General features: G+C 42.0%; 1 protein-coding gene and 1 pseudogene across 3 annotated transcripts in view; both read left to right on the forward strand.

Annotated features, from left to right (window-relative positions):
* Positions 1 to 589: 589 nt before the first annotated feature.
* Positions 590 to 4,336, forward strand: LOC147417463 (uncharacterized). Of its 2 annotated transcripts, XM_086506677.1 has the most exons (3): positions 590 to 1,101; positions 1,173 to 1,218; positions 1,573 to 1,968. In XM_086506677.1, the coding sequence occupies exons 1-3, from the start codon at positions 786 to 788 to the stop codon at positions 1,871 to 1,873; spliced, it is 663 nt and encodes a 220-aa protein (XP_086362803.1). In that variant the 5' UTR covers positions 590 to 785; the 3' UTR covers positions 1,874 to 1,968. The 2 variants fall into 2 exon arrangements, with proteins under 2 accessions (XP_086362803.1, XP_086362802.1); XM_086506676.1 differs by lacking the exon at positions 1,573 to 1,968 and adding an exon at positions 4,192 to 4,336 and having other exon boundaries at positions 591 to 1,218.
* LOC147417464 (uncharacterized) overlaps positions 4,266 to 19,878 on the forward strand; it is a 71,797-nt pseudogene continuing 56,184 nt past the window's right edge. The window contains exons 1-2 of the transcript XR_015187225.1: positions 4,266 to 4,401; positions 7,056 to 8,899. The product of XR_015187225.1 is annotated as an uncharacterized LOC147417464 (transcript). The remainder of the gene's footprint in view (positions 4,402 to 7,055; positions 8,900 to 19,878) is intronic.

Below are 19,878 nucleotides of genomic sequence, written 5' to 3' on the forward strand. Positions count from 1 at the left end.
TGGTCAAAAAAAGGAGAAACAGGCTGGGTGCCCCCTCAAAGTGCCCTCAATTAACCAATGGGCCAATGGCCTACGCTACCTGTCTTCTCCATGTTGCTTGGTCAAAAAAAGGAGAAACAGGCCCGGTCCCCCCTCCAAGGCTTGTTGCCTAAAGTGTTGCCAAGCATGGCATCTCCAACAACTGTGCTTGCACTTTCATGCGTGCCATGTGGAAACTTCTCATTGACACTCTCTTGGTAGTGCAAATGTGTCCCCCTCGCCCACACGAGCTGCTCTTTCTTACACCGCCGAGTGCTTCTCGCTGCTGGGCATGTGGAACTATCTCGAACTCGAAGCCAGTCTTTCCTTCCAATAATTCTTTAAGTGGCCACTTACTATTGCAGAAATTGGGACGCAAATAACAGAAAAAGTCGAGCACAATGCCTATTGTTTTTGTGAAGTAGAAAGTGCGTTCATAAGGTAAGCGTGGGCGAGGCGCAAACGATTTTGAAACCAGAAAACAGGGTGCGCGTTTCTGTGTGAAGAAACCCTCCAGCGTGGGACGCACGAAAGAAGCACCCAACCAACTGCCATCATATACAACCTCTCCTCCCTCGCCGTCTCGCAGTTCGCGATACCACACCGCACTTAGCGCTCTCCCGCCCCTTCGTCCTCTCCGCACAACCATTCTCCTTCTCCCCTCTCTCTCTTTCTCTCTCTCTCTCTCTCTCTCTCTCACACACACACACACCCTCTCTCTCTCTCTCTCTCTCTCTCTCTCTCTCTCTTCTGTCCACAATTCATCCATGAATTCTGCCAACCCTCCCCCAAGTTCTGGCTATAGCGAGCTCCTGGAGCGCGTCTCCTCCCTGGAGCAGTCTGTCCAGAAGCTTCTTTCAGAAAAGAAACGCTCAAATTCTCAGCAGCATCTGCTTCATTTGGAACAGCAACACGAGACTTGCTCATCTCCCAGGTTGCGAGTGCCTTACCCTTCCACATTTGGAGTGACCAGCGCTTCCGTGCCTTCCGTTTTCCAGATGCCCCTGCACTATCCTCGATTCTCACGTGCGGACTATGAGGCCATGGAGGAGTGGAGGCTGGCTCGCTTGCTGGAAGAGTATGGTCTGCCTATCCCTTCCACTCTCGCTGACATGCGCGAGCTTGCCATTGGGAACTTTCTATGGGAAACATAGAAAGGCTGACAAACTATTTACTCTTAGCCTTCTCCATCAGTAAAGGGTAAGGTTCCATTTCCTTATGTCATTCAGATTTCACGGATTCGCATGTAAGATATACATGCACACACATCACCTTGGAGAGTCTTTTGTTCGGCGGCTTTGACATTTTTCTCTGAAGATTATTGTCTTCATAGAAATTGGTATCAGCTGTTTGTGTTTGCCTATAGTGGGAATGTTATATGCCTTGGTTTCCATTGCTGCTGGTTTTCTTATGTTGGCTGCCTGTCCTTGAAGTACAATGTTGTTAATTTGTGTGTAGCTTCATGTGGTAGGTGTCTGCCAGCAGTGTTCAACCTTTAATTTGCTATCATTTGCTTTCCTGGCTTGATCATTCAAGCATGCTCCATGCTTTCAGGAACTTGTTACCTACAGATGTGGATGTGCAAGGAATTATAGGAAAGTGTCGTTTCTTCCCAACAAGGCTAGTTTATGTTCCAATAGCAGTAATTGCAGCAAGATTATGGAATGGAAATGCTGTGAATTGGGCTTGCGCAATGTGGAAAATGCTTCAGCTGAATTGCTTACAGAAATCTGTTAGCAGAGGTTACTGTACTACCAGTGGCTTTGTTTACATTATGCACAAGACTTGCATTAATTTGTTGCTCTTTGTTTACATTATGCACAAGACTGCATTAATTTGTCGCTTTCTGTTTTGAAAGCAATGACTTCTTTGTATCCATTGCTTATGCAACATACTGTAGAAAGAGTTATCTCGTAACTCGTTAAAGGGAGCTGGTTCTCTGCAGTAAAATCACATAGTTACTACTGTCGATAAGATTGTCAGTTGGCTTTATATGGTAGGAGTAATTGTCTTGTGAGAGTCATTGACTATCTGCTTATTGAGGATGCCATTTTAGGATCTTAGGAAAATTGTAAGTGTTGTTATCCAGTCAATTTTTTAGTGGATAGTTTAGCTAATTAACTATCTTTTTAGCTAAATTTATGATAGTTTGTGGCAAAATCCAGCTGAAATTTTTCCTCCTCCTTCGAGCCTGCCCTCTTGAAATTCCAAGGGACTCAAAAGCAAAACGAATAGAGACAATGAGACTTTCTTGAAAAATGAAAGTACTTTCTTATACCCCACTAGTTTAATGAGACAATGGTAGGTTGTGTCCTACCATGTGTGAGCCTTGAACATTAAATTTATCTACATTTTGTTCTCCCTCCATGATTGTCCTCGGTGAAGCGTATCGTGCGGAAGGTCTTACCCAACTATCAGGGTAGTGGCCTAATATTAAGTATTCATCACATCAAGATAAAATTCACTGTTTCAGAGACATTGGTTATATAGTGGGATGAGAGTATTATAATGAAAAGTACAAAGATCATGGCACACATACAAATGTGATTAGGCACCCTAATAAACTCCAATATCAAGAGTTGAGTGTAGTGTGAAAGCTCACGCAGAGCACAATCAAAGTGAACATTCACACAATTAAAAGGGACTCTAATTTGAGCTTACACGCACTCACAAATGGAAGCACAATTAATTGACTTAAAATCTCCACTAATTAAGAAGGTTGAGGGCTCAAAATTTTTCTATAAGCATGCTCACTTTAGCAATTAAAGCGAGTTCTCAAATTCAAATTTGCAATAGAACAAATTCAAATATGCACACAAAATACATAAAGTTATACTAATTATTGATACTTGTGATGCACCAATTACTATGCAAATATGAACAATCGTTAAATTTTTTTTAATAGATTGGTATGGGTAATAACATTAGTAGTACATATCCCATTACTAAAGGACTTCACAAGAAGTAAATTCATGTGGTGATTAATGCCAAGATTAATATATAATACAAAGGGATGTCAGATTGCAATCTATCTATTCTATCTATTTTATATATTAGGCAGAGAGACATTCAAGGGGCCACGTGGTGCAATTTGCTTCATCCGGTAGTGTGGCTTTGCATCTTCGGCAACAGGGAGAACGGTGTGCGCTTAGCTAGAGAGAGAGGGGCATAGCTAATTAAAGAAGGTGCCAATGCGATTTAGCATAGGGGATTTCCAAATGCCTAAAATTTAAATAGATTAGAAGATACTAATTTAGCAATAAGCTCAGTTATTAGTTGTCAATTATGGTGGATAGGTTAGTGTGTCACTCATGGCGTAAGCATGAGGTTAGATTAGAGCTTGATTAAACACACAAGACAATAGAGTATGGCTACAATTAAAAAAACTTAATTTATTGAGCATAATGTACTTCTTTATAGGCATATACAAAGAAGCAACCTCCTCACACATAATTTATTGAGCATAATGTCCTCTATATATGTGCATATACAAAGAAGCATACTCTTCACACATAAGACATATATGTGGTTTCTTATGCACACACAAAGAGCTATGCTTTACACATAAGGCATAAATGTGGCTATGCTTATCCACACATAAGACATATTTGGTCCTTTATGCACACACAAAGGGCTATGCTTTACACATAGATTGTAAAAGGTTCTTCACATGATTTATTGATAAATCACAATCCTAGGTGGAAGGGGTTGTTCTCACAATAGATGCAAACCCACATACCAACAACATTCTCTGCAATATGGACATAATAAGAGTAAAGGGAGAGTTCGCATAGCTTGTTGTTATGTTTTTGCACTTGGTGTGCCAAGTGCTCCATAAGTATGTGTCTGTCTTGAGTAACACAAATGATGTATGCTACATGAACCAGCTTCGAGAGGGACCCCATGAGAGAGAGAGAGAGAGAGAGAGAGAGAGAGAGAGAGAGAGATGCATAAATGGAGCTCCCCACACTGCTCAGGCCCTTGTCACACTGGGGTACATGCCCTTCCCTCAGTTTGGTCATGGCCACACAAACAATCACATTGAGCTAATAAAAAATAAAACACACTCCCTTCTACCGAGTTGCTGACAACCAAGTGGTCTAGCATCTATGTTCCATACTAGTTACCAAAGCTCAAAACCTGTTGAATTTCTTCTTGTGTGGATTTTTGCAGCTACCCATTGTTGAAAAAAAGGATAACTGGGGTGCCTATGTGCCCCTATGACATAGGCATGAGGCTATCCTCCATTTTTGGCTTGGAAAATGGCTACCCGCCACCTCAACTTGGCCATCCGTTGCTCGTCCCAATGTGAAAGGGGCCTAAGTGACATCAAGCAATACTACTTGAGTCTTAAAGAATCTCCAGTTGATCATTGACCACAAGGTTTGTATCATTGTTTGGCCTTGGATTTATTTAAATGGTCATGGGCTCTTAAAATCATTTAATGTCTTTATGGTTGGAAGGCACGTACTTAAAGAATGTTTCTCAAAATGGTCTACATGACTGAAATATATTTCATGGGAACTTTTTTTTGTGTTCTTTTTGGAGAGTTAGATGGTGTGTAAGGTAAATATCTTGAATTTTGACATTTAAGGTTTTTGTATTTGGAAATTATTCTCAAGAGAGTTAGAAAAATTGGCTATAATGCTATGCCTTAGAGACACTCCTATGGAATGCTTGCTAAAACAAAACAAAAAAATTAGCTAGTTTACTAATAGATCTTGTTTTGTATTGGGTTTAGGGTGCTACACCTAGTCGTGAGCCAATGTGGCCAATGAGCTAACCACAATGATGTCTTTCGTTTACAACTAAGACGGTTTACAAAAGTCAAGATTACATTTTTCAACATGCTGTTGGGTTTTAGTAGGTTTAGGAATATGTCAGCCCATCAAAGTAAGTTTTATAAACCAAATGTTGTGTTGTAGTTGCTCAATTTTGTTATGGCTCACTCAACACTTGCTTCTTGTTTTGGGGGTACTTTTGTGGTGGCAACAAACATGTCAGATGAAGTGAAGGTACATGCCTAGATTTAGTTGGTGACCAAAGAACCTTTGCTTTTGTGTGAACTTTCAAAGAAAAACTAAATGAAGGTTAACTATCGCAGTCATTAACATTATTAACCTCTGTGCGCGTCTGTCGCACGTGTCAGAGCAGGACTTGCTGAGCACCGTGTGCGAGCCATGAAGGTTGCAAGCACACAACTAGCAGGCCTAGCAAGCTCACAGAGAGCAGGGGTGTATCACTCACCTCTCTACGCTTGTCGTCGCGAAGGATTCCTCGCTGCGAAGAAGAGGGAGCCGCCGTCGTACTGCGCTCAATCGCCTCACCGCCGCAGGTGCCGTCGCAATGCTCGATCACACACACTCTCTCCCTCTCTCCCTCAAGCACACACATACGCACACCTATGAGCACACAATGGAGATGGAGATGGAGATAGAGCAAGAGCACTCCTTCAATTGCACATTGAGAGAATAAGTGAATTTTAGGTTTAGTTGACTTTTATATGAGCTCACCCCATTCACACTTGGGTGCCCATGCTTAGCCAACTAATCCCTTGAATGTTCCAGTTAGAGTGCGTCTCTCATCGGTGATCACTCTTACCCTTTCCCTATTGGACCGACAAGCCCGGTACCTGACTCTACCAAGTAAATAATACAACGTCCATCGTAGGTGATATAGTGTCCGTGAGCCGTGAGGGTTAACATGCCCCCCTTCCTGATGTAGATTCCGTCCTCGGAAGCTATTGAGTTAAAGCTGATTCGTCGAGGTGGAAGAGCATTTGAGATGAATGTCCTTAGCCTTTTTCAGTCACTGCAAAATCAAACAACATTGGCACAGTAATTGCATTCTCATAAGCAATTAAAAAGCATATGCAGTTGTAGGCAGACAATTTGATTGGTAACAGAATTTTAAACCTTTTGTCAGCAATAAACATTAAATTGCAATATAATCAAATGCATAAACAGCTGTAAAGATAAAAAATTAAACAAGTCTGGGTCGTTAATTTAACGGTCAAAAGGCACTAAAGATCGACTATTAATACCATGGGTAAGCTTCTCAATTTTCTCTGATCAATTAAGTTGTTTAATCACGAGAGCCAAGTATTTCATGTTCGAGGGCTGACTAGAGGCTATACTTAGAATGTTGGGGTATAAAGCCCAATGTGGTCGCCCAGGTAAGTGGGCGGGCCGCCAGGTATGTACACATATTCTTTTGTAAAAACCTAATAAGAACTCACTATGCTCTACACATTACAGTAGAGCGAGTTCACCATATCGTCGTGCTCTTCTTCTCGCACTCGCTCTCGCGTCGCACTTCTGCTCGTACTCCTTCAACTGGTATCAGAGCTCAGATCGAGGCTCGGGGCAGCACTGCAGGAGGCTAGAGTCACCAGCTCAGATTGGAGTGAAATTCGACAGGCAAAGACACGGTCCCAAAATCTCGTGGGAAAGCCCGAAGGGTTAGGTGTTGTCAGAATTTCATTCTGAGGTCATCTCGGCCACCGTTCGGCTTCGACAAAGTTCTGCGCAGGCCATTTTCGACTACGTGGTCTCGACGGGTGCAGACCCGACTCTGCAAATTTGGGGTTTCGGCCTACGACTGCAAGTGCTGAGGATATCTTCACTTCCAGAGTGCTGATTTGTGGCTGTCTACACAACAAAGGACGGCTCACAGTTCTTGGAGGCGTGTCACATACGACACGGGCGCACCTACACACAAACTATAGGCGACATCCACTAGTTTATCAGGTAGCTTGTGTTTGTTGCTTGATATTCCAGATTTCTTCCTGACATTGCAGGTACTTCCACATGGATGTATTGTCAGAGATGATGTTTGTATGTTGAGGGTTTGCTGGCTGTGAGTCACGCAGCAAACAACCGCCGCAGCGGTTACAGTATACAGTGGAAAATTTGTGGATGTATGACTTTGTGGGAACTCTATGTACTGTCAGATTTATTGCAGCCTTTGTTTAGGGTCGAGTGAGGTTTTATTGAGCTGGGGGATTCTTGAATGTTGAGATCCTTTCGGTGATACAGGTCTTGGAGCGATCCCTCGAGCACCCTTAAATAGGCAGCTAGGATGTATTGACTGTGAGTTAGACAGTTGGGATTGCATCTTTGCTTTACTGCCGTTGAGGCATTGTCACAGTCTATGCTTACAGGACAGTGACAGGACAGTGAGAGACAGTACAGGTGCAGGACAGGTTTACCCGCAGCTTACAGTGTCAGAGAGACAGTGGTTTATTGAGCTGTTTTTTGGTCTGTTTTTAGTACACCAGAGCCATTTTACAAAGGAGACTCTGCCAAAATTTCTGCAAAATCTGAAGCTTTCTTGGTTCATTTGACAGGTTGATATTGGTTCAGAGGTCAGTTTACAGGGAAAACTCTGCCGAATTTTTTCCAGAAAAGGAAACTACTGCGAAGCGTAGCTATGGCTGGATCACAGGACACTGCTCTTTACAATATCAAGAAGCTGGATGGAACCAATTTCCCATTGTGGAAGAAGCAGATTTGGCACGTGTTGGTACAAAAGAAGCAGATAAAACCTATAAAGCTCAAGGGGATAAAACCAGAAGATATGGACGAAGATGAATGGAGCGAAATGGATGAATTGGCACTTTCTACCATTATGCTGACTTTGGCAGAAAGCGTTTACTTCAATGTAGCAGACGAGATGTCGGCTTATCAAGCATGGTTAAAGCTGAGTGATCTTTATGAGAAGCAGAGTGCAGCTTCACAGGTATACTGGCTTAAGAAGCTTGTTGACTTGAAGATGAAAGAAGGGACACCTATGTCCAATCATCTGAATGAATTCAACACAATCTATAGTCAGTTGTCATCTCAAGGTGTCAAGTTTGATGAACCTGTTAGAGCTATGTTCCTGTTGATCACATTGCCGGAAAGTTGGGACACTTTTCGCACAACTTTGAGTAATTCTGCACCTCCAGATGGTTTGAACATAGCAGGTGTAGAAGGAAGTCTGCTTACTGAAGAAACCAATAGAAAGACAATGGACAAAGGCAAAGGAACAGCCTTAGTTGTCAGGGGAAGGACCAAAGAAAAGTACAAAGGTGTAAAGAGGAATCAGTCTCGTAGCAAGTCCCGCAGTGCTAAAGGCAAAAGTGACATAGAATGCTACCATTGTGGCAAGAAGGGTCACATGAAAAGAGACTGCAGAGAATGGAAAGCAGAAAAAGGCAAAGAGAAAGCTGAAGACCATGGTGAGAAGAACAAGTCCTCAGTGAAGATTCAAGAAATAAATGTGACAAACACTGTTGCAGAGGATGACAGTCTAGTGTCAGGAGACATCTACTTCTTGAAGAATACAATGGACTCAGCTCTTCTTACAGCATCTGATGGAAATGCATTGAGTGACTGGATTATAGACTCGGGGGCATCACTTCATGTGTCTCCAAACAAGGAGTGGTTTACCTCTTATGTGACCACTAAAGATCATGTTCGGCTAGGCAATGGGCAGACATGTGAGATCTTAGGTGTTGGAGATCTTCAATTGAAGTTTCAGAATGGCTCTTCTTTCACGCTGAAGAATGTGAGACATGTTCCCACAATTACAAAGAGCTTGATCAGCACAGGTTTACTTGATGATGCTGGCTACGTCACCACTTTTGGACAGAACATGTGGAAGATATCCAAGGGTTCTATGACAGTAGCACATGGAGCAAAGTCTGGAGGACTTTACATGATTTATGTATCAAATGTCTCCAAAAATGTAATCAATGTAACCGAGCAGTCGAACGTTTCTTTGTGGCATAGCCGGTTAGGACATATGTCCAAGAAGGGAATGGAAATCTTGTCTCATTCTGGTTATTTGCATGGCTTTTCATTTAATGATTTTGAATTCTATGAACATTGTCTGTATGGTAAGCAAACACAGCAGCCACATAAGCATAGAAGCAGTAGAAGAGATACACAGTTGGCACTTGTTCATAGTGATTTGTGTGGACCTATGCCTAACCTATCTCTAGGGGGAGCTTCTTACTTTATGACATTTATAGATGATTACTCGAGGAAAGTATGGGTTTACTTTCTCAAGCACAAGGATGAAGCGTTTAGTGTTTTCAAAACGTTTGTGACACTTGTGGAGAATCAGAGTGGCAAGAAGCTTAAATGCTTACGCACTGACAATGGTGGAGAGTATGTTTCAAAGGCCTTTCAGGACTTTTGTGAGTCAAAAGGTATAAAACGTGAACTTACTGCTCCTTACAATCCTCCTCAAAATGGTGTTGCTGAGAGGATGAATAGGACCATACAAAAGAAGGTCAGAAGTATGTTGTCTAATGCACAGCTGCCAAATGGGTTTTGGGCTGAAGCTGTATCAACAGCTGTTCATCTTGTAAATAGATCTCCTAGCAAGGTTTTGCAGAAGGATTCAGTGCTAGAAATGGTATGGTCAGGAAAAATGCCCTCATACAAGCATCTCAGAGTCTTTGGCTGTGAGGTATATACTCACGTTCCAAAGGAATTTAGGAACAAACTTGAGCCAAAGAGTAGAAAGTGCATCTTTCTAGGCTATGGTAATTCTGGTGAGATGGGGTACAGACTTTGGGATCCCGAATCCAGAAAGGTTGTCCGCAGCAATGATGTTCACTTTAATGAATCCAAATATCATTCTAAACCAGAGAGGGTTGAGGAGATTAGAAGAGTTGTCTTCCAAGAAGATGGACCTGCACGTGCAAGACAAAATGTTAGGGCTCAAGAGGAGCAAGGACAGGATAGAGTGGAACCACAGGTTGTGGCTGAGCCTGAGCCACCTATTGTGCGTAGATCTGGATGTGTCACGCGACCTCCTGATAGGTTTGTTCCATCTGTGAACTATGTCATGTTGACTGATTGCAATGAGCCTTCATGTTACAAGGAAGCAGTGCAAATGAAGGACTCCGGGAATTGGCAATTGGCCATGCAGTCAGAGATGATAGCTCTGCATAAAAACAAGACATGGAAGCTAGTTAAATTACCACAGGGCAAAAAGGCTCTACCTTGTAAATGGGTTTACAGGTATAAGATCACCGCTCATGATAGTCAGCCAAAGTACAAAGCAAGGCTTGTTGCCAAGGGCTTTAAGCAAGAACAAGGCATTGACTTTGATGAAGTCTTCTCTCCAGTGGTCAAGATGACTACATTGAGATGCTTTCTTGCATTGGTTGCCATATTAGATTTGGTGTTGCACCAAATGGATGTCAAGACAGCGTTCTTGCATGGTGATTTAGATGTGGAAATTTACATGCAGCAGCCAGAAGGGTTTGTTGAGAAAGGCAAGGAAGATTGGGTATGCCAGTTGTTAAAGAGTCTTTATGGCTTAAAACAATCATCGAGGGCATGGTACCATAAATTCCACAAGTTTATGATTTCTCAAGGCTACAAACGTAGTGAGTTCGATCACTGTCTATATACAAAGAAGGCTAAGGATGGCAGTTGGCTGATCCTTATTTTGTATGTGGATGACATGTTGATTGCTGACAAGCACTTGGAAGAAATTTCAGCTTTGAAGTCAAAGATGGCAAAATCGTTTGACATGAAAGACATGGGTGAGGCAAGTCATATACTTGGTATGCGCATTGAGAGAGACAGATCAAATAAGTTGATTTGGCTATCTCAAACAGAGTATATTGACAAGGTTTTGCAACGTTTCAATATGGAGAAGAGAAAGGCACTGAGTGTTCCATTGCCACCATATGTGAAACTTAGCAAACAAGATTGTCCTGTGTCTGAGGAAGAACAAGGTGAAATGGATAAGATTCCATATGCGTCTGCAGTGGGTATTTTGATGTATGCAATGATTGCTACTCGCCCAGACATTGCATTTGCAGTGGAAGTAGTAAGTCGATACATGTCAAACCCAGGCAAGAAACATTGGGAGGCAGTGAAAGGAATATTGAGATACCTGAAAGCTATAAAGAGTATGCGTATATGCTATGGGAGTTAGGAGCTAAGTGTAAAGGGTTTTACAGACTCAGATTATGCAGGTGACTTAGACAATCGAAGGTCTACGTCAGGGTATGTCTTTACATTGGCTGGTGGAGCAGTATCATGGCGTTCTAGATTACAAGATTGTGTTACTCAGTCTACTACAGAGGCTGAATATGTTGCAGCATCAGAGGCATGCAAAGAATCAATTTGGCTTAATCGACTAGTAACAGATTTGGGAATCAAAGAAGAGATGCCTGTGTTATATTGTGATAGTCAAAGTGCTATACAATTGGCTCGCAATCCAGTTTATCACTCAAAGACAAAGCATGTGGATGTGAAGTATCGTTTCATCAGGGAAATGCTCGAGGATAAGCAACTTCAGCTTGTCAAAGTTCACACCACAGAAAATCCTGCTGATCTACTTACAAAAGGACTTCCCTCAGAGAGCTTTGCGCATTTTCGCAAGCAGTTAGGTGTAGGGTAGTACATCACTTCTCTACATCTCTTGTATATTAGCTTATATAGTAGCTTCTCTCACACTTAAAGTACCACATTGGACTTTAAGTGGGAGGTTGTTGGGATATAAAGCCCAATGTGGTCGCCCAGGTAAGTGGGCGGGCCACCAGGTATGTACACATATTCTTTTGTAAAAACCTAATAAGAACTCACTATGCTCTACACATTACAGTAGAGCGAGTTGACCATATCGTCGTGCTCTTCTTCTCGCACTCTCTCTCGCGTCGCACTTCCGCTCATACTCCTTCATAGAAGACCTTGTAGTTAAACTACAATAAAAGGAATTTCTCATGAAATCATCGCTTGACTGATTACCTTTTCTTTGACCCCCCAAAGTCTTTTCACAGTGATTCAATTTTGATGTGTGTGCTTATTTTGTATGCCTTGGGTTTTTTGCTTTTCAAGGAAAAGCGCCCACACTGGGAACCTCTAGGGATCTAGTACCATAGGCGATACATGTGAGTGAAGTACCAAATCAAGCTGAGATTTCTCTTCCAGCTTAAGATTTTACATTGTGGCACTTTGAAATTTTGTTTGTTCGTTTTCAGCATTTTAATTTTGTAACGTTGGGGGGTCATATAACACTGTTACCCTCCCTAAGCTCATCACACTAGTAGACTCCCTTTATAATACTTAAGCTAAAGGTCAGTAAGGACTAAGCCTACTAGAAAGCCCTAATACATTTCACACAATGCTGCCTAAATCAGATTAAGAACCTAAGTAACCATTGATAATTAGGAAGGCATTCCCCATGGTATTAAGAGAAGATCTCTACCACCTAGCTTGGTCAAACTAGCTTAGTCGGATTGCTTGATTTTTAAGCCTAGACAAGTGATTATGACAAAAAATTACATTGAATTTAATGTTTGGTGCTAAACAAAGGCACTAAATATTATGCTACCAATCACAATCAAAGCAGACAAACATAGATGCAAAAAAGATAAGGGGCAATGCTAATGGACAAGAAACACCTGTTTGTGTTGATGGTCGCGCTTGATTTGAAGAGTGAGTCGAGATAAAGATTCCATGAAGGTCCAAATCTTAACAAGAGCAACACGCTCCTGTACACACTAGGAAACACAAGGAATACCTCTAGGAGTCACATCAGTGGGAAAAGGTACCAACACTTATTGAACACAACAAAAAAACATAAGGAACCCTAATCTAATTATTTGCACTCCCCCTAGAGAGTCAAGGGAATAGGATATTGTAGAGATTGGGGGGAAACCTGAAGGCTAAACCCCTATCCTCGTCATTGAGATAAACAAAGTCATCATCCATGAGACCATATCTGCCATCCGTGTAGTCATGTAAATATTCTTCTTCATCATAGGTACCCATGTTTACTAAGAAGGTCACTAAACGCCTATAGTCATCTTGGTCAAAAGGGTAGGCTTGTGCAATGGGAGAAACGCTCTCTACTAAGTATGGATCAGTCATGGTCAAGAGAAGTATTAGCCATTCTAACTCTTCAAAATTCCTCTCACATGCTAGCGTACCTGCCAAATCCCATTCACATGCAAGCACCGGAAAGACCATGTGAAACATCTGTGAAAAGTAACGAGGGTACTTCTCACCCAAGGCAGGAGTGGATGACTCTAGCGTACTAGCCATATCTGTACACGTAAATAGATGATGGTTAGAGTGCAAATATTACAAGGGTCCTGTTCTTGTGCATAATGTGTTTTTATGATTTTGTGTTATGGCTCTTGCTCTTTTACTTTTTTATCTTGTTTTTGTGAATATAAGGCTTTATATATACATTCCCTAAGATTGGAGATTAAGAGGTCAATGAGGAAGGTTGAGAGGGAAGCAAGTGAATGATGGATGTCAGCAAACACTTCCCCCTTCCTTGGGTAGATCATACCTTTTGGAATGATGTTGTCACCTTTTGAAACCAATTGTTCCAAGTTGTTATAGGCGAAGGCTTTAACCAATAGTTTTCGACCGCCCTATGCGTTTCATCTAGTTGCAAGGGTGGTAAGGTACTCTCCCATGATTTTATTTGCAACATTGTTGTAGGTGGTGAACGTACAATGGGAGGTGCAAACTCTTTCTTGCTTGTATGGATATGTACAATGGTAGGTGGAGGTTGTGTCGAAGCTTCTATTTTCGTATAGGAACTACATGAAGAGCAAGAAGCTTCATTTGATTTCCTTGTTCTTGAGCTAGGTGGAACAAATCGTTCTTTCTTTGGTACCCAAACTAGCTCTAAAGTGGGTGTGTAATATTCCGTGATTTTTTCCTTTCCGCAATCTTCAATTAGTTTTGGAACCACAAGATTGAGCTCACATAGGTGCAGTGTGCGCTCCTTGCCGCACTGTCAAAGCAAGGGCCTTGCCTAACACTGTGTGCGAGCCATAGACGGCTCCAAGCACACAACTAGCTTAACTAGTAAGCTCAAAAGAGGGCAATGGTGTGTCACTCACCGCTCTATGCTCCTGCCGTGGAGGATCCCTCGCCGCAAAGAAGAAGGAGACGTCGCTACGTCGCGCTCAACCGCTTCACCGCCGTCGTGCCGCCGCAATGCTCGATCGCACTCTCTCTCTCTCTCTCTCTCTCTCTCTCTCTCTCTCTCTCTCTCTCTCTCTCACATACACACACACACACACACACACACACACAAGGAGGTGAAGAAGAAGAAGATGGAGATGGAGATGGAGCAAGAGCACTCTTCTATTGCACAAATGAGAGAATGAGTGAATTTTAGGTTTAGTTGGCTTTTATATGAGCTCATCCCATTCACACTTGGGCGCCCATGCTTAGCCAACTAATCCCTTGAATGTTCCGGTTAGAGTGCGTCTCTCATCGGTGATCACTCTTACCCTTTTCCTATTGGTCCGACAAGCCCGGTACCTGACTCTACCAAATACATAATACACGTCCGTCGTAGGTGATGGGGTGTTCGTGAGCCGTGAGGGTTAACATGCCCCCCTTCCTGATGTAGATTTCGTCCTCGGAAGCTATTGAGTTGAAGCTCGTTCGTCGAGGTGGAAGAGCATTTGAGATGAATGTCCTTAGCCTTCTTCAGTCACTGCAAAATCAAACAACATTGGCACAGTAATTGCATTCTCATAAGTGAGTAAAAAGAATATGCAGTTTTAGGTAGACAAATTGATTGGTAAAAGAATTTCAAACAATTTGTCAGCAATGAACATTAAATTGCAATGTAATCAAATGCATAAACACATGTAAAGGTAAAAAATTAAACAAGTCTGGGGTCGCTAATTTGACGGTCGAAAGGCACTAGAGATAGAATATTTATACCATGGGTAAGCTTCTTAATTTTCTGTGGTCAATTAAGTTGTTTAATCGCGAGAGCCAAGTATTCATGTTCGAGGGCTGACTAGACGCTATATCTAGAAGACCTTGTAGTTAATCTACCATAAAAGGAATTTCTCATGAAATCATCGCCTGACTGATTACTTTTTCTTTGACCCCCCAAAGTCTTTTCACATTGATTCAATTTGATGTGTGTGCTTATTTTGTATGCCTTGGGTTTTTTGCTTTTCAAGGAAAAGCGCCCACACTGGGAACCTCTAGGGCTCTAGTACCATAGGCAATACTTGTGAGTGAAGTACCAAATCAAGCTGAGATTTCTCTTCCAGCTTAAGATTTTACAGTGTGGCACTTTGATTTTTTGTTTGTTCATTTTCAGCATTTTAATTTTGTAACTTTGGGGGGTCATATAACACTGATACACCTCCCCAGGCTCATCACACTAGTTAACTCCGTTTATAATACTTAAGCTAAAGGTCAATAGGGTCAAGCCCACTAGAAAGCCCTAGTACATTTCACACAATGCTGCCTAAATCGGATTAAGAACCTAAGTAACCATTGATTATTAGGAAGGCATTCCCCATGGTATTAAGAGAAGATTTCTAACACCTAACTTGGTCAAACTAGCTTAGTCGGACTGCTTGATTTTTAAACCTAGACAAGTGATTATGACAAAAAATTACATTGAATTAAATGTTTGATACTAAGCAAATGCGGTGAATATTAGGCTACCAATCACAATTAAAGCAGACAATCATAGATGCAAAAAAGATAAGGGGCAATGCTAATGGACAAGAAACACCTGTTTATGTCGATGGTCGCGCTTGATTTGAAGAGTGAGTCGAGATAAAGATTCCATGAAGGTCCAAATCCTACCAATAGCAACACGCTCCTGTACACACTAGGAAACAAAAGGAATACCTCCAGGAGGCACATTAGTGGAAAAAGGTACCAACACTTATTGAACACAACAAAAAACATAAGGAACCCTAACCTAATTATTTGCACTCCCCCTAGAGAGTCAAGGGAATAGGATATTGTAGAGGTTGGGGGGAAACCCTAAGGCTAAACCCCTATCCTCGTCGTCGAGATAAACAAAGTCATCAGCCATGAGACCATATGTGTCATCCGTGTAGTCGTGTAAATTTTCTTCTTCATCATAGGTGCCCATGTTTACTAAGAAGGTCACTAGACGCCTATAGTCATCTTGGTCAAAAGGGTAGGCTTGTGCAATGGGAGGAACGCTCTCTACTAAGTATGGATCAGACGTAGTCAAGAGACATATCAGCCATTCTAACTCCTCAAAATTCCTCTCACATGCTAGCGTACCTATCAAATCCCATTCACATGCAAGCACTGGAAAGACCATGTGAAATATTTGTGAAAAGTAACGAGGGTACCTCTCACCCAAGGCAGGAGTGGATAACTCTAGCGTACTAGCCATATCTGTACACGCAAATAGATGATGGTTAGAGTGCAAATATTACAAGGGTCATGTTCTTGTGCATAATTTGTTTTTATGATTTGTGTCATGGCTCTTGCTCTTTTACTTTTTTATCTTGTTTTTGTGAGTATAAGGCTTTATATATACATTCCCTAAGATTAGAGATTACGAGGTCAGGGAGAAAGGTTGAGAGGGAAGCAAGTGAATGATGGATGTCCACAAACACTCCCCTCTTCCTTGAGTAGATCATACCGTTTGAAATGATGTTGTCACCCTTTGAAACCAATTGTTCCAGTTGGTAATAGGTGAGGATTTTTGCCAGTAGTTTTCTATTACCCTAGGTGCCTCGTCAAGTTGCAAGGGTGGTAAGGTACTCTCCCAGGATCGAACTTGAAGTGGTTCATCAGGTGATTCTTGAACACTGGGAGGTGTGGACAGTGGCTCTGTAGTAGTGTAGTTCATCTCGGCATCATTTAATTGGCGACTTGCAAAGCTAATAGGGTAGTCCAATTTATGTTCTCCTGGTTGAGTTAGAACACACCCAATAGCAAAATTTGATGCATCAATATGCACATGAAAAGGTACATTCCAATCAAGTGTTCGCAGGATTGGAGCACTTGTTAGGGCCTTCTTTAATAACTCATAAGATTGATGACATTCTTCCGTCCAGTGAAACTCGATAAGAAGCTTGTACAATGGACGCGCTATCTCAGCAAAGTTTAAAATAAACCTTCGATAATAACCAACATGGCCCATGAATCTTTGAACTCCTTTATAGTTCATAGGTGGTGGCAAATCGGCAATGGATTTAATCTTACTCTCATCTGTGGATATCCCGTTCTTGGACACTATATGCCATAGAATGACTCCATGCTTAACCCAAAATTGGCATTTGAAAGGGTTATATGAGATGCGATAAAATCTACACCTTTCAAATATTTTTCGTAGATATAACAAATGCTTCTCCCAAGAAGAATAAACACAAAGGTCGTCTAGGAAAGCTTCACAAAACTCCCTTAGAAATTCTTTAAACGCAGTGTTTATTAATCGTTGGAATGTAGCAGGGGCATTCGTTAAGCCAAAAGCCATAACACGAAATGCAAACACTCCAAACTCTGTGATAAAAGCAGTTTTAGCTTGGTCCTCTAATGCAATTGTGATTTGATTGTAACCAGAGTACCCATCTAAAAAGCTATAAGCTTCCTTGCCCGCAACTCTTTCAAGAACATGTTCTGAATATGGCAAGGGATAATGATCTCTCCTAGTGGCTGCATTAACTTTCTTGAGGTCCATGCACACTCTTAGTTTCCCATTCTTTTTTGGCACAATGACTATTGGAGAAACCCATTCTGAGTGCTCAATAGGGTATATGAATCCACATTGGATAAGTTTTTCAATCTCCTCTTGTACAATTTTGGCGTACTTAGGATTCATTGGATAGGGTCGTTGCTGGACGGGTTTAGCAGTGTTGATCATGGGAATTGTATGTTGCACCATAGAAGGTGGAACGCCCTTCATGTCATGATATGTCCAAGCAAAGATATCCTTGTATTCCTTGAGGAGCTCCTTAAGTACAGCCTCTTCAGTTTCGGTAAGGTCTTGAGCAATAAAGACTGTTTTAGACTCCTCACCTGGTTCTGCTAATTCTATCTCTTTAACTACCGCTGGACCATCATAGACTCCACTGCTTCCATTGGTAGGTATTCGTTGGGCTTTGGCATACACAACCTTTCGCTCCCCCGTGGTATAAGATTTAAAATGTTCAGGAGCTGTATGTAAGTCAACAGGCTCTTGTCCTGACGGAGACCTTTCTTTTAGTTCTGCCTCCATTTGTTGTTGTGCTAACTCTCGGTTTTGACGTCTTCTTATAGTTCAACTCAATTTCGGTTCTGTAACCTCCAATTGAGCGAGGTCAATGGGTCGCGGGCTGCACCACATGACACTTTGGAGATGTTCACCCCAGTTGTCTACTAGCTTTTGATGAGCATCACATGCCCCTAGATAGCTAAGCCATTCTGCAGTAGATCTTTCCTTGTTTATCCTATCTCTCACATTTGCTCGATATCGTCGTCTCTTATATGAACTTTGTTTCTTGTTAAGGTTTTGATTTTGGTAAATGTTTGAACTCGACTCGCTTGATAGGTCTTCGCTTGTATCTTCTTCACTCTCATATAAATTACCATAGATGGTCGTACTAGACCTTGAGTGTTCAGTTTCTATACTTGGCTCACTCGATGTTTCCTCAGGTTCTGAATCCATTTCTCCCTGAGATTCCGTTTCTGATGTGTATTGGCCTGAAGCCTTTGAGGAGTCATCGGTTTCACTCTCAGGTAGATGTGCCTCTTTCTTATCATCGGATGTTACATGCGCTACACCTAACATGTTTACCGGTGAAATGTGTGGTATCACTTCCCCATTTGGTGTTACCCAGGTTGTTCCTCTAGCTCCCCATGTATCTTTAGTTGCCGCTAGGTGTACCCAATCGACATTGTCTGACTCAGCCATTCCGGGTAGGATATCCATATAAGGAGAGTTCTCCCCAATATCCGTGTCTTCGTTACACGTGTAACAATACTCTAATGGAGCTGAGTGAATTGTTGTGTCTGATCGATTATCAATGATGAATTTATTTCCTAGAGGATGCGTTCGACCACTTAAAAGATCAACTCGAATGACAGAGTCTTGGAACTGTAAGTAGACGTGGTTTTTGGACCAGTCATGCACCATTTTTTCTTCCCTCATGAATGGACGCCCTAAGATCATCTCAAATGACATAGGATGCTTGGAAAAATCCATAACAATGAAAGTTTGCCTTACCTTGTGTCCCAAGACCTTGATTCTGAGATCCTTTAGCATTCCAATAGGCGTAACAATAGATCCATCAGCCATTTTTACCACTACGCTTGTGGCTTCAAGGTGAGGTCGCCCCATAGACTCCCAACAACTCTTTCTCACCATGCTGGCTCCCGCACCACCGTCAAGGACCCCCTTTACAGTTAATCCTTTAGTAGTGATTGGTAGAGTAGCATTAGATTCATCACCTTCAAAGTATTGCCCCAACTTGTTAACGGGTACTTCAATTACAGATTCATGTCCCGCTAGGTTAGATGGTGGTGCTAAATGTTCCTCATCATTCATTACCGAGTCAGGTTTGTTCATATGTGCAAACTGTGGTAATCCGGCCTGTAATTCTCCATTGAGGAAGGCTCGAAGAGCTGAGACTAGCTCGGGGTCTTTATATAGTTTGGACATGATGGTGGTTCTAACTTCTAAAGACATGAAATCCATCAATTTGGCAACATTTAATGGCATCTTGTGGGACGTAGGACCCTGACAAGAGAATGGTGAAGATGGAATCTCCACTTCCTCAAGGGGGTCGGGCATTCCCTCACCAAACATTCTCTCTAGTAGGAAAGGTGTGTGTCCACTTTCAGATGTCCTACCCTCACTCTCTTCCTGAATGATACTGGGTATAGCTAACGGCCTGTAGTTCTTGTGAGGTTGAACTTGTGTGGGAAACACTGTGTCCGACATGTGGATATGTTTGGGTTCAGGTTCTAATGTTCGTTGAGTTTCTTCCACCAAACCCCTCCGTTGTTGGACTCGTTCAATTTCCACTGTTAGGTTTGGATAGGTTCCAATCTTTCTCTTGCAATCCTCATTTTTTGTCTCTCGTGGCTTATCTTGGGGGTT

The sequence above is a fragment of the Adiantum capillus-veneris genome, chromosome 30 (assembly GCF_014529385.1).
Source record: "Adiantum capillus-veneris isolate H3 chromosome 30, ASM1452938v2, whole genome shotgun sequence".
NCBI lineage: Eukaryota > Viridiplantae > Streptophyta > Polypodiopsida > Polypodiales > Pteridaceae > Adiantum > Adiantum capillus-veneris.

Bases quoted from the DNA above. Each gene is read 5' to 3' on its own strand.
- LOC147417463 (XM_086506677.1), top strand. From the start codon at position 786: ATGAATTCTGCCAACCCTCCCCCAAGTTCTGGCTATAGCGAGCTCCTG. The intron at 1,102-1,172 runs GTCTGCCTATCC...TGGGAAACATAG, and splicing joins TCGCTTGCTGGAAGAGTATG to AAAGGCTGACAAACTATTTA. The intron at 1,219-1,572 runs GTAAGGTTCCAT...CCATGCTTTCAG, and splicing joins GCCTTCTCCATCAGTAAAGG to GAACTTGTTACCTACAGATG.